The sequence below is a fragment of the Lynx canadensis genome, chromosome D2 (assembly GCF_007474595.2).
Source record: "Lynx canadensis isolate LIC74 chromosome D2, mLynCan4.pri.v2, whole genome shotgun sequence".
Classification (NCBI taxonomy): domain Eukaryota; kingdom Metazoa; phylum Chordata; class Mammalia; order Carnivora; family Felidae; genus Lynx; species Lynx canadensis.
In genome coordinates this window covers 53603769-53619622 of record NC_044313.2, presented here as the reverse complement: position 1 = coordinate 53619622, position 15854 = coordinate 53603769, and the positions used below count along the sequence as shown (strand labels likewise).

The following is a 15854-nucleotide window of genomic DNA, read 5'->3' as shown; positions in this document are numbered from 1 at the left end:
AATAGCTGAGAACTTCCCCGAACTGGGGAAGGAAAAAGGCATTGAAATCCAAGAGGCACAGAGAACTCCCTTCAGACGTAACTTGAATCGATCTTCTGCACGACATATCATAGTGAAACTGGCAAAATACAAGGATAAAGAGAAAATTCTGAAAGCAGCAAGGGGTAAACGTGCCCTCACATATAAAGGGAGACCTATACGACTCGTGACTGATCTCTCTTTTGAAACTTGGCAGGCCAGAAAGAATTGGCACGAGATTTTCAGTGTGCTAGACAGAAAAAATATGCAGCCGAGAATCCTTTATCCAGCAAGTCTGTCATTTAGAATAGAAGGAGAGATAAAGGTCTTCCCAAACAAACAAAAACTGAAGGAATTTGTCACCACTAAACCAGCCCTACAAGAGATCCTAAGGGGGACCCTGTGAGACAAAGTACCAGAGACATCACTACAAGCATAAAACATACAGACATCACAATGACTCTAAACCCGTATCTTTCTATAATAACACTGAATGTAAATGGATTAAATGCGCCAACCAAAAGACATAGGGTATCAGAATGGATAAAAAAACAAGACCCATCTATTTGCTGTCTACAAGAGACTCATTTTAGACCTGAGGACACCTTTAGATTCAGAGTGAGGGGATGGAGAACTATTTATCATGCTACTGGAAGCCAAAAGAAAGCTGGAGTAGCCATACTTATATCAGACAAACTAGACTTTAAAGGTTGTAACAAGAGATGAAGAAGGACATTATATAATAGTTACAGGGTCTATCCATCAGGAAGAGCTAACAACTATAAATGTCTATGCGCCGAATACTGGAGCCCCCAAATATATAAAACAATTACTCATAAACAGAAGCAACCTTATTGAGAAGAATGTGGTAATTGCTGGGGACTTTAACACCCCACTTACAGAAATGGATAGATCATCTAGACACACGGTCAATAAAGAAACAAGGGCCCTGAATGAGACACTGGATCAGATGGACTTGACAGATATATTTAGAACTCTGCATCCCAAAGCAACAGAATATACTTTCTTCTCGAGTGCACATGGAACATTCTCCAAGATAGATCATATACTGGGTCACAAAACAGCCCTTCATAAGTATACAAGAATTGAAATTATACCATGCATACTTTCAGACCACAATGCTATGAAGCTTGAAATCAACCACAGGAAACAGTCTGGAAAACCTCCAAAAGCATGGAGGTTAAAGAACACCCTACTAACGAATGAGTGGGTCAACCAGGCAATTAGAGAAGAAATTAAAAAATATATGGAAACAAACAAAAATGAAAATACAACAATCCAAACGCTTTGGGATGCAGCAAAGGCAGTCCTGAGAGGAAAATACATTGCAATCCAGGCCTATCTCAAGAAACAAGAAAAATCCCAAATACAAAATCTAACAGCACACCTAAAGGAAATAGAAGCAGAACAGCAAAGGCAGCCTAAACCCAGCAGAAGAAGAGAAATAATAAAGATCATAGCAGAAATACACAATATAGAATCTAAAAAAACTGTAGAGCAGATCAACGAAACCAAGAGTTGGTTTTTTGAAAAAATAAACAAAACTGACAAACCTCTAGCCAGGCTTCTCAAAAAGAAAAGGGAGATGACCCAAATAGATAAAATCATGAATGAAAATGGAATTATTACAACCAATCCCTCAGAGATACAAACAATTATCAGGGAATACTATGAAAAATTATATGCCAACAAATTGGACAACCTGGAAGAAATGGACAAATTCCTGAACACCCACACTCTTCCAAAACTCAATCAGGAGGAAATAGAAAGCTTGAACAGACCCATAACCAGCGAAGAAATTGAATCGGTTATCAAAAATCTCCCAACAAATAAGAGTCCAGGACCAGATGGCTTCCCAGGGGAGTTCTACCAGACGTTTAAAGCAGAGATAATACCTATCCTTCTCAAGCTATTCCAAGAAATAGAAAGGGAAGGAAAACTTCCAGACTCATTCTATGAAGCCAGTATTACTTTGATTCCTAAACCAGACAGAGACCCAGTAACAAAAGAGAACTACAGGCCAATATCCCTGATGAATATGGATGCAAAAATTCTCAATAAGATACTAGCAAATCGAATTCAACAGCATATAAACAGAATTATTCACCATGATCAAGTGGGATTCATTCCTGGGCTGCAGTGCTGGTTCAACATTTGCAAATCAAACAATGTGATACATCACATTAATAAAAGAAAAGAAAATAACCATATGATCCTGTCAATCGATGCAGAAAAGGCCTTTGACAAAATCCAGCACCGTTTCTTAATAAAAACCCTTGAGAAAGTCGGGATAGAAGGAACATACTTAAAGATCATAAAAGCCATTTATGAAAAGCCCACAGCTAACATCATCCTCAACGGGGAAAAACTGAGAGCTTTTTCCCTGAGATCAGGAACACGACAGGGATGCCCACTCTCACCGCTGTTGTTTAACATAGTGCTGGAAGTTCTAGCATCAGCAATCAGACAACAAAAGGAAATCAAAGGCATCAAAATTGGCAAAGATGAAGTCAAGCTTTCGCTTTTTGCAGATGACATGATATTATACATGGAAAATCCGATAGACTCCACCAAAAGTATGCTAGAACTGATACATGAATTCAGCAAAGTTGCAGGATACAAAATCAATGTTCAGAAATCAGTTGCATTCTTATACACTAACAATGAAGCAACAGAAAGACAAATAAAGAAACTGATCCCATTCACAATTGCACCAAGAAGCATAAAATACCTAGGAATAAATCTAACCAAAGATGTAAAGGATCTGTATGCTGAAAACTATAGAAAGCTTATGAAGGTAATTGAAGAAGATTTAAAGAAATGGAAAGACATTCCCTGCTCATGGATTGGAAAAATAAATATTGTCAAAATGTCAATACTACCCAAAGCTATCTACACATTCAATGCAATCCCAATCAAAATTGCACCAGCATTCTTCTCGAAACTAGAACAAGCAATCCTAAAATTCATATGGAACCACAAAAGGCCCCGAATAGCCAAAGTAATTTTGAAGAAGAAGACCAAAGCAGGAGGCATCACAATCCCAGATTTTAGCCTCTAATACAAAGGTGTCATCATCAAGACAGCATGGTATTGGCACAAAAACAGACACACAGACCAATGGAATAGAATAGAAACCCCAGAACTAGACCCACAAACGTATGGCCAACTCATCTTTGACAAAGCAGGAAAGAACATCCAATGGAAAAAAGACAGCCTCTTTAACAAATGGTGCTGGGAGAACTGGACAGCAACATGCAGAAGGTTGAAACTAGACCACTTTCTCACACCATTTACAAAAATAAACTCAAAATGGATAAAGGACCTAAATGTGAGACAGGAAACCATCAAAACCTTAGAGGAGAAAGCAGGAAAAGACCTCTCTGACCTCAGCCGTAGCAATCTCTTACTCGACACATCCCCAAAGGCAAGGGAATTAAAAGCAAAAGTGAATTACTGGGACCTTATGAAGATAAAAAGCTTCTGCACAGCAAAGGAAACAACCAACAAAACTAAAAGGCAACCAATGGAATGGGAAAAGATATTTGCAAATGACATATCGGACAAAGGGCTAGTATCTAAAATCTATAAACAGCTCACCAAACTCCACACCCAAAAGACAAATAACCCAGTGAAGAAATGGGCAGAAAACATGAATAGACACTTCTCTAAAGAAGACATCCGGATGGCCAACAGGCACATGAAAAGATGTTCAGCGTCGCTCCTTATCAGGGAAATACAAATCAAAACCACACTCAGGTATCACCTCACGCCAGTCAGAGTGGCCAAAATGAACAAATCAGGAGACTATAGATGCTGGAGACGATGTGGAGAAACGAGAACCCTCTTGCACTGTTGGTGGGAATGCAAATTGGTGCAGCCGCTCTGGAAAGCAGTGTGGAGGTTCCTCAGAAAATTAAAAATAGACCTACCCTATGACCCAGCAATAGCACTGCTAGGAATTTATCCAAGGGATACAGGAGTGCTGATGCATAGGGGCACTTGTACCCCAATGTTCATAGCAGCACTCTCAACAATAGCCAAATTATGGAAAGAGCCTAAATGTCCATCAACTGATGAATGGATAAAGAAATTGTGGTATATATACACAATGGAATACTATGTGGCAATGAGAAAAAATGAAATATGGCCTTTTGTAGCAACGTGGATGGAACTGGAGAGTGTAATGCTAAGTGAAATAAGCCATACAGAGAAAGACAGATACCATATGGTTTCACTCTTATGTGGATCCTGAGAAACTTAACAGGAACCCATGGGGGAGGGGAAGGAAAAAAAAAAAAAAGAGGTTAGAGTGGGAGAGAGCCAAAGCATAAGAGACTGTTAAAAACTGAGAACAAACTGAGGGTTGATGGGGGGTGGGAGGGAGGGGAGGGTGGGTGATGGGTATTGAGGAGGGCACCTTATGGGATGAGCACTGGGTGTTGTATGGAAACCAATTTGTCAATAAATTTCATATATATAAAAAAAATCACCATCATCATCATCATCATAAGTAGCTATTTTTGAGCATGACTGTATGCCAGGAATTGTACTAAAAATTGTACTAAAAACGTTATTGTAATCTAATTTATTTTTCACAACATTCATTATGCTCCTTTGAAGAAAGTGAATCACAGAGAAGTTAAATAATTGGTTGAAGCTCCAGAACATGTCTTGCTGCCTCTCAAATAAATAAATGTTTGACAAATTTTTAAAAAAGCAGTGCCAGGCAGGAAATGATCAGTACCAACTGACTCCCAATTAGAAGAAGTCACCCTTCTTCTAAAAGATATGGCTTTGAAAAATAGGTAGAAGTTGGATAGGTAGAGGGGGAGGGGCATTTAAGGCTGAAAGCATGCCATTGGCAAAAGCATGGAAGTAGTGAACTAGTTTTTAATGTTTATTTTTGAGAGAGGAGGAGAGAGAAACAGAGCATGAGTGGGAGAGGGCAGAGAAGGAAGGAGACACAGAATCCAAAGTAGGCTCCAGGCTCTGAGCTGTCAGCACAGAGCCCAACACAGGGCTCAACCCACAAATCTCGAGATTATGACCTGAGCTGAACTCGCTCACTCAGCTGACTGAGCCACCAAGGAGCCCCAAAAACTAATTTTTTTTAAGTTTACTTATTTATTTTGTTTATTTTGAGAGGGGAGGAGGAGGGGCAGAGAGAGAGTCCCAAGCAGGCTCCACTCAGCAAGGAGTCCAATGAAGGGCTCGAACTCACAAACCATGAGACGACCTGAGCTGAAATCAAGAGTCAGATGCATTAGTGAGCTAATTATTTTAAAGAGTATTGAGGATTACATAAATAAAATGAAGGGAAAGACAGGTTGGAGCTAGACTGTACTGATATTTTAATGCTAGGATTTTTCTTCTGTAGACAAAAGGAGAACACAGTGAAAAGTTTTGAACAGAAAAATTATTAGATGAAAGCAGTATTTTATGAAGATTCCTCTAGCAGTGCTACATAGCAAGAAGAAAAAAATGCAGACAGAGACAAAGAGGTTTGTAATAAGGCTGTTACAACAATCTTGGCATTTGGTAATAAAGAGTCGTGTAAATTTAAAGGGAAGATGCAAGGAGCATTTTGAAAGAGAACCAGCTGGTCTTGAGAATTAATCTGATAGAAGGATGCCGGAAGTTCAATACAGAAAGTAAGAGGATGCAGGGATGACTCAGATCATGAACTTGAGTGCCTAATATAGTGAGTGATGTAGAGTCAATTTGAGAGATGAAGAGTTAAGTTTACTAGCAGAGAAACCCAGCTCCTAGGTTCTGGAGGGATGTCAGGGCTAAATACAGAAATCTGAGAGTCATCAGTAGTAAAAGGAAAACTGTGAGTGCAGGTGAGCTCTTAGAAAGTATGACTATATTATTGGGAAATGAGTACATCTAATGAGTGTAATAATAAAGAGAAGCTTACAAAGGAAACCCAAACTGTTGGGAGATGTAGGAGGCAATCCAACATGTATTTCAGGAAGGAGAGAGTGGTTAAATACCTCAGACTAATGATTGAGGAGTAAGCTATGATCTTAGTGAAAAATATTAATACCCAACTTTTCTGAGGTATAATTTACATATAATAAAGTGCTCCCTTTTGAGTATATACTTCAGTGCATTTTAACAAATGTATACACTCATGTACTCACTGTCACAATCAGGATAAAAAGATTTCTACCCCAGAAAGCTCCCTTGTGTTCTTTGAAGGTAATCCTCAACTCCCATCCAAAGGCAACCATTAATCTGCTTTTTGTCAATACAGATTAGTTTCGCCTTTTCTAGAATTTCATTTAAATGGAATATATAGTATCTATTCTTTTGCATCTGGCTTATTCACTTAGCATAATGTTTCTGAGATTCATCCATGTGTGTGTATCATTAATTTGTTTCTTTTTATTGTTGAGTGGTTTTTGATTGTGCACATAAGAAAAAATTTATTTTGCATTCATCTACTGGTAAGCAGTTGGATTGTTTCCAGTTTTTGCCTGTTATAAATATATCTGTTATGAACATTTGTGTACAAATTGCAATGTTTCCATTTCTCTCTTGGGTAAATACCTAGGAGTGAAATTGCTGGCACATGTGTAACTATTTTTAAACTGCCAGTTTTTCCAAGTGGCTATTAGCATTTGGCATTCCCACCAAAAGTTTGAGAGTTCCAGCTATTCTACATCCTTGCCATAGTTTAGTATTATCATTTTTAAAAATTTTAACTATTGTAGTGGTAAATTGCATCAATTTTCAAATGTAAGACCAAACTTACTTCAATTGGATATATTACCTTTTATATATATTGCTGAAATTCATGGACTAATATTTGTTAAGAATTTTTGTGTCTAGGTTCATGAAGGCTATTGGTGTGTACATTTCTTGGGATGGGTTTGTCTAACTTTGAATATCACAGTAATAACTATGGTTAAACTGTGGGAAGTATTCCCTCTTCTATTTTCTGAATCTATGGAAGGAATGGGGTAGCCTGAAGTTTTGTCTTTTATTTTCTTTTTTTTTAAGTTTATTCATTTATTTTGAGAAAGAGAAAGAGAGAGGGAGGAGAGAGAGAAAATCCCAAGTGCAGAGCCCGATGTGGGGCTCAAACTCATAAACTGTGAGATCATGACCTGAGCCAAAATCAAGAGTCGGACACTCAACCAACTAAGCCACTCAGGTTCCCCTGTCTTTTCTTTTTCTTTTTTAAAAATTTTTTAATGTTTATTTACTTTTGAGAGAGAGAGAGAGAGAGCAGGGAGGGGCAGAGAGAGGGGCAGACACAGAATCTGAAGCAGGTTCCAGGCTCTGACCTGTCAGCACAGAGCCCGATGCAGGGCTCAAACCCATGAACCAGGAGATCACAACCTGTGCTGAAGTCTGCTTAACCGACTGAGCCACCAAGGCACACCTCTTATTTTTTTAATAGAAGTATTTAAAGCTATAAATTTCCCTCTGGGAACTAATTTAGTTCATCTTACCAATTTTGGTTTGTTGTGTGATTCATTACATTCAGTTCGAACTATTTTGTGATTTCTTCTTTGACATATGGGTTATTTAGAAATGTATTGTTGGGGCGCCTGGGTGGCGCAGTCGGTTAAGCATCCGACTTCAGCCAGGTCACGATCTCACGGTCCGTGAGTTCGAGCCCCGCGTCAGGCTCTGGGCTGATGGCTCGGAGCCTGGATCCTGTTTCCGATTCTGTGTCTCCCTCTCTCTCTGCCCCTCCCCCGTTCATGCTCTGTCTCTCTCTGTTCCAAAAATAAATAAAAACGTTGAAAAAAAAATTTTAAAAAGAAATGTATTGTTTAGGGGCACCTGGGTGGCCCAGTCGGTTGAGCGTCCAACTTCAGCTTAGGTCATGATTTCACAGTTTGTGAGTTGGAGCCCCACATGGGACTCTGTGCTGATAGCTCGGAGCCTGGAGTCTGCTTCAGATTCTGTGTCTCCCTCTCTCTCTGTCCCTCCTCCGCTTGTTCTCTGTCTCTCGAAAATGAATAAATGTAAAAAAAAAAAAAATTTAGAAGTGTATTGTTTAAATTACAAATACTTGAAATTTTCCTATATATCGAGTCATGAGCTGGTAAATGTTCAACAATTGGCTTTTGGCTATGTGAGAAGGCTGATTTGTAGTGTTTACTGATTTCTATGATATAAATTCCCCAATCATGGCTGATTTCAAGAAACCAATGTTACATCACTGAATGAAGAGCTAGGAAGAAATGCACAATATCATACCATTATGTAATACTTCTACATATGAATACAATTAGACATAAATAACTTTAACAGTGTAAATGATAGTAAAATAATAAAGAAGTAATAAGTTTTGAATATTAGCTTTTTTGGGTAGTTTTTGTTGTTGTCTTCATTTTACATGGAGCTTTATATTTTAAGACTTCACGTAAGTGCTCACAATTGCTACTTGTAAGGATTTTTTAACTCTTTATTTTGAAATAATTATAGATGCAAAGGAAGTTGCAGATACAGAGCATGTAGTTCCAATGTACCCTTACCAGCCTCTCTTCAATGGTGACATCTTATACAACTATAGTATGGTATAATATCAAAACCAGGAGGGGCGCCTGGGTGGCACAGTCGGTTAAGCGTCCGACTTCAGCCAGGTCACGATCTCGCGGTCCGTGAGTTCGAGCCCCGCGTCGGGCTCTGGGCTGATGGCTCGGAGCCTGGAGCCTGCTTCCGATTCTGTGTCTCCCTCTCTCTCTGCCCCTCCCCCGTTCATGCTCTGTCTCTCTCTGTCCCAAAAATAAATAAACGTTGAAAAAAAAAATTAAAAAAAAATATCAAAACCAGGAAATTGATACTAGTACAAAACTCTTTAGTGCACTAAAGACCTCATCTATTTTTGCCAGTTTTCATATACATTTGTGTGTGTATGTGTGTGTGTATGTGTGTGTGTATGTGTATGTAGTTCTAAGCATTTTTATCCCATTTTATAGATTCTTTTAACCACTACCATAATCAAGATACACACTGTTAGGCAACAAAAGTAAAAATCAACAACTGGGGCTCTATGAAACTAAAAAGCTTCTGTACAACAAATGAAAACTTGTAAAAAAATGAAAAGGCAACCTACTGAATGGGAGAAAATATTTGTAAATCATACATCTGATAAGGCGTTAATGTTTAAAAAATATAAAGAATTCCTACAACTCAATAGCAAAGAAAACAACAATTTTATTTTAAAAATGAGCAGAGGATCTGAATAGACATTTCTCCAAAGAAGACGTATTAGCTGGTCAACAGACACATGATAAGATGCTCAACATCACTAATCATCAGGGAAATGCCAATCATAACCACAATGAGATATCACCTCACATGTGCTAGAATGGCTATTATCAAAAAGACAAGAAATAATGAGTGTTGGTGAGGATATAAGATAAGGGAACCCTTGTGCACTGTGGTTTGGAATGTAAATTGATGCAGCCACTATGGAAAACAGTATGGAGTTTCCTCAAAAAATTAAAACTAGAAATACCCATATGATCCAACAATTCCACTTCTGGCTTATCCATAGGAATGAAAATAAGAACTTGAAGAGATATATATACCTTCTCATGTTCATTGCAGAATTATTTATAGTAGTCAAGACATGAAAGCCACCTAAGTATCCATCAATGGATGAATGGACAAAGAAAATGTGGTATACAATGGAATATTATTCAGCCATCAAAAAGAATGAAATATTGCCATTTGTAACAACATGGATGCATCATGAGGATATTATTATATAATATTAGCATAATGTTGTTATGCTATAATATCCTATATTATATATAGGTATGATATGATATAGAGAAAGACAAACCCAATATGATCTCACTTACATGTAGAATATTAAATAAAAAAAACAAGCACACAAAAAAGAGCTTTGAAATCATAAAGAATAGATTAGTGGTTGCTAGATACAGGGTATAAGAGGTAGGTGAATTGGGTGAAGGTAGTCAAAGGGTACAAACTTCCAGTTAGAAAATAAACAAGTCAGGTAATGTACAGCATGGTGACTATAGTTAATAATACTCTATTGTATATTTGAAAGTTGCTGAGAGAGTAGATCTTAAAAGTTCTTATCACAAGAAAAAAATATTGTAACTGTGTGTGATGATGGATGCTGAGTAAACTTACTGTAGTGATCATTTTGCAAAACATACAAATATTGAATCGTTATGTTGTATACCTGAAACTAAATAATGTTATATATCAATTATACTTTAAATTAAAAATATACAAAGAACTCTTAAAACTCAACAATAAGAAAACAAAGCCTGATTTAAAACTGGCCAAAGGGGTGCCTAGGTGGCTCAGTAGGTTGAGTGCCCGACTCTTGATTTCAGCTCAGGTCATGATTCCAGGATCGTGGGATCAAGTCCCACATCAGGCTCCATGCTGAATGTGGAGCCTGCTTAAGATTCTCTCTCTTGTGCTCTCCCTCTGCCCCTCTCCCCTGATCTCATTCTCTCTCTCTAAAATCAAAAAGTAAAAACAAAAAAAATGGCCAAAGACCTTAATATGCACCTCACCAAAGAAGATATACAAATGGCACATAAGCATTTGATAAGATACTCCTCATCAAATGTCATTAAGAATGTTAATAAAAAGAGAGACTACACATGGGTAGGGGAAAGGAGTATATGAAAAATCTCTAACCCTTCCTTTCAACTTTGTTATGAACCTAAAACTCCTCTAAAAAATAAGTCTATTAAAAAATAATTGATTAATATAAAAAAATTAAATAAAATTTAAAAACCTAGATGAAATAGATGAATTCCTAGAAAGTATAAAATACCATGAATAACACAATAAGAAATACAGAACACAAATACATTAAATATTAAGAAAATGAAATGGTAGACACCTTCTCCTGCAAAAAACAAAAAAAACCACCCAGGCTCTTGTTGTTTTATGGTTGAGTTCTGTCAAACTTTCAAGTCAAAATCAATTCCAATCATGTATAAGTTGATAAATAATATATATGTTGGTAAAGAATAAATCAGAAAATTCTAGAAATTTCCTAGAATTCTAAAATTTTAGACATGCAAAGTCACTGATGGTGACAGAGAGATGCTTGGTGGTTGTTTGGAAATGGGTGCAAGAGAAAGAGATTCAAATGGGCACAAGGAGAGTTTTGGAGATTTGGGATATGTTCATTACCTTGATTGTGGTGATGTTTTCATGGGTGTGTTCATATGTCAAACATATCAAATTGTATGTGTTAAGTATGTGCAGTTTATGAATGTCCATTACATCTCAGACAAACTGTTAAAAATACATACACACAAAATAATAATGCGCAACAACATATAAACAAAATACCATATGCAAGAAACACATAAACAAAAACCCACATATTAAATTAAACACATTAGAATGATTGATTCTCTAAAATGGAGGAAAGGAGAATGGCAATGAAGGACAGGGAAAAAAGGGTGTGTGTGTGTGTGTGTGTGTGTGTGTGTGTGTGTAAATAAATAAACTTAAGAACCACAAGAGAGGGATTGAGAGTGTTGGAAAAGAAAGTGATGGGATCATGAAAGAAATTTACTCTGCTACAATGATACCTTTTTTATGCATACACAGAGACAGTGAATTCTCTAAGATTCAAAAACCTGAATAGCAACAGTGAAAACTTCACACTTGCAAACATATGAATGAGGAAATATTTAGAAGGAGTCTTTCTTGGTGTACCTGGGACAACTCAAAACTCCATCTACTAACTCATTTAACAAATATTTGCCAAGTACCTACAATTTGCCTGCTCCTATTCATAAGGCCACTAATTTTCCTAATAGCCACTCATCATCTCCGTTTCCTGGTCCTACCTGCTGCCGCTTCCACCGTCATTGCTGTTGCAGAACCATTAGTGATTCCCCAAGGGCCTAAACTGGATTCTACTTTCCCTCCTTCTTCAATGTACTCTACAGTACCAGTGCCCCTCTGCTTCGCTACTTGTGCCTGAAGCATTCGTGCCTGAAGTTGTTTGAAGGCTTCATGAAATGCCATTTCCATTCGAATATCATTGTTTTGAATTTCATAGTACAAACCTGAAGAAAGAAAAATGCTAAAATAAATGTGACTGGTTTTCTACCACCATATACTAAAGAATTGCAACATTTCACTTGTCTTTCCAAATTTTTTACCAAAGTTTAAGAACTACATGATGAGTTATTAGAGAATGAAAAGAGAAAGGGAGAATCTTATAATGGAAAAAACCACATTGATATCACAGGAAAATACCATACCAAGTAAAGTCCAGGCTACAACATTAGTTGGTTCCAAGCAAGTAGCATCCTCAAAGAAAATTTCTGCCTGCTCATAGTTCTCCATTAAGACAGCCAGGACACCACACAGCAACAGGCTGAGAAGAGACCAGCAACGTGATTAACAATATGGTCCCATGTCACAGTCATGGAACCAAGAAAATTTCACACAGAAGCTTATCTGCTCCTACTCATTCTTCACTTATCTTCCACCCGTACCTGTGGATATGATTCTGGTTGAGGGAAAGGGCTCTCCGAAAACACTCCTGTGCTTTGATGTTGTCCTCAGTTAGGAGGCAGAAGGCACCGTAGTCCAGCCAGTGTTCCAAGTTCTGGGGCTCACGGACCAACCTCTATCACATGAAGCATTAGGAGGACCAAGATTATTGCACAGTATGTCATATTTTTATGCACATAAAACCACAAATACCATAAGTTTTATGAAAGCAGAAACTGTCATTTTTTGTTTACCACTGATTTCTGAATGTCTAGCACAGTCACCGTTATGGCTTATAATATGTGGTGAATAAATATTGGAATGATTTAAAAATTAAATTTTCAACTCATTCCTTCCTAGTGTCAATGTTCTGGTTACCATAAGCTTATCCAATTACTTGGAAACCTAGATTCATTTTACAGTTCATTTTAAAGATTCATCTATAATCATTTTTGTCATAGTCTTGAGATGGCAAATATAAATTTAAGTACAAACATGAAAAAGAAGCATCTCATAATAAGTGAAAACTACAAAATACTGTTGAAACAATTAAAGGTTACATAAATAAATAGAAACACATCCAATGTCCATAGATTGAAAGACTTAATATTATTAAGATGTCAATACTGTCCAAAGAAATTTACAGATTCAATATAATCTCTATCAAAATCCCAATGATATTTTTTGCAGTAATGGAAAAACCCATCCTAAAATTTACATGGAATCTCCAGGAACCCTGAATAGTTAAAACAAACTTGAAAAAGAACAAAACGGGAGGACTCATACTTCCTGATTTCAAAACTTACAAAACTATATAATCTGTGTGGTACTGGTATCAAGACAAATATATAGAACAATGGGATAGAATAGAGAGCTCAGAAATAAATCTTCACATTTATGGTTAAATGATTTTTGACAAAGGGGCCGAGACCATCCAATAGGTAAGGACAGGCTTTTTTTTTTTTAATATAATTTATTGACAAATTGGTTTCCATACAACACCCAGTGCTCATCTCAACAAGTGCCCTCCTCAATGCCCATCACCCACTTTCCCCTCTCCCCCACCTCCAACAACCCTCAGGTTGTTCTTAGTATCCAAGAGTCTCCTATGGTTTGCCTCCCTCCCTCTCTGTAACTTTTTCCCCCCATCTCCCTCCCCCATTGACTTCTATTAAGTTTCTCAGGATCACCTATGAGTGAAAACATATGGAATCTGTCTTTCTCTGACTGACTTATTTCACTTAGCATAATACCTTGCAGTTCCATCCATGTTGCTGCAAATAGCCAGATTTCATTCTTTCTCATTGCCATGTAGTATTCCGTTGTATATATAAACCACATCTTCTTTATCCATTCATCAGTTGATGGACATTTAGGCTCTTTCCATAATTTGGCTATTGTTGAAAGTGCTACTATAAACATTGAGGTACATGTGCCCCTATGCATCAGCACTCCTGTATCCCTTGGATAAATTCCTAGCAGTGCTATTTCTGGGTCATAGGGTAGTTCTTTTTTTAATTTTTGAGGAACCTCCACACTGTTTTCCAGAGCGGCTGCAAGGGACACACTTTTCAACAAACAGTGCTAGGAAAACTGGATATCTGCATCCCCATGCAAAAGAATGAACTTGGACCCTTACTTAACACCATATATAAAAATTAATTCAAAATGGATCAAAGACCTAAATATTAATACCTAAAACTATAACAACTATAACACTTTGAGAAGAAAATATGTCACAATAGCTTCATGATTCTGGACTTGGCAATGATTTCTTAGATATGACACCAAAGGCACAGGAAACAAAAGAAAAAACAGACAAATTGAACTTCATCAAAAACTTTTAAAAAACTTTTGTACATCAGGGGCACCTGGGTGGCTCAGTCAGTTAAGCATCTGAATTGGGCTCAGATCATGACCTCATGGTTTGTGGGTTCAAGCTCCCCATTGGGCTCTGTGCTAAAAGCTCAGAGCCTGGATCCTATTTCAGCTTCTGTCTGTCTGTCTGTCTCTCTCTCTCTCTCTGCCCCTCCCTGCTCATGCTCTGTCTTCTCTCTCAAAAATAAACATTAAATTTTTTTAATTAAAAAAAAACATTTTGTACATCAAAAGAAACTATCAACAGAGTAAAGAGGTAACTCATAGAATGGGAGAAAATATTTGCAAATCATATATCTGGTAAGGGGTTAATATTCAGGATATATAAAGAACTACTAAAACTCAACACCAAAAAGTTAAACAACCTGACTCAATAATAGGCAAAGGACTTGAATACACATTTCTCTGAAGATCTACATATGGCCAAAATACATAGAAGATGCTCAACATTACTAATCATTAGGGAATCAAACCACAATGAAATACGACCTCATACCCATTAAGAGAGCCAGGGTCAAGAAAACAGAAAGTAACAATTGTTGAGGATGCAGAGAAATTAGAACTCTTGTAAACAGCGGGAATGTAAAAATGGTGCAGCCACTTTGTAAAACAGATGGTTGTTCCTCAAAAAATTAAAAATAGAATTACCATGTGATACAGCAATCCCACTTCTGTATATATACCCACAAGAAGTGAAAGCAGAGTTTCAAAGAGATATTTGTACATCCATGTTCAAAGCAACAATATTCATAATAGCTAAAAAGTATAAGCAACCCAAGTGCCCACTGACAGATGAATGGGTAAGCAAAATATGGTATATACATACAATGGAATATTAGCTAGCTTTAAAAAGGAAGAAAATGCTGACAGATGTTACAACATGGATGAACTTTGAGAACATATGCAAAGTGAAATAAGGACATAAAGACATAACATATGATTTATATAGATTGATGTTTTGAAGTTGTTATAGTCTGAATATTCCTCTGTCAATTAATTTAGAACATTAATTCCAAAAAATCTGGAACATATTTTCCTACTAAAAAATTATAAATGTGAAAAGATGTTCAAAATAACTTGATATTTGAGAAATGCAAAATAAAACCACAATGAAATACCACTTCACATCCATTAGAATGGCTATAATTGTTTAAAAGATGTATAATAATAAGAATTAGTGAGAATATGAAAAAAATGGAACCCTTATCTATTGCTAGTGGGAATATAAAAGAGTACAACCTTTTGGAAAACAGTTTTGCATTTCCTCAAAAAGTTAAGCATAGAGTTACCATATGACCTAGTAATTCCACTCCTAGGTATACACCCAAGAGAACTAAAAACATATGTCCATATTAAACTTAAACAATAAATGAATGTTTATAGCAGCATTATCCATAATAGTCAAAAAGTGGATATTAGTCAAATACCCATCACCTAATGGACAAATAAACAAA

The 15854-nt window shown here is 36.9% G+C and overlaps 1 protein-coding gene across 6 annotated transcripts in view; it reads right to left on the bottom strand.

Annotated features, from left to right (window-relative positions):
* CFAP70 (cilia and flagella associated protein 70) overlaps positions 1 to 15854 on the bottom strand; it is a 112043-nt gene that overhangs the window by 30350 nt on the left and 65839 nt on the right. For all 6 annotated transcript variants that reach the window (XM_032595218.1, XM_030334368.1, XM_032595220.1 and 3 more), the window contains 3 exons: positions 12525 to 12658; positions 12288 to 12403; positions 11868 to 12089 (listed from right to left, as the gene is read on the bottom strand). In XM_032595218.1, the coding sequence (XP_032451109.1) occupies positions 11868 to 12089; positions 12288 to 12403; positions 12525 to 12658 (472 nt within the window). The remainder of the gene's footprint in view (positions 1 to 11867; positions 12090 to 12287; positions 12404 to 12524; positions 12659 to 15854) is intronic.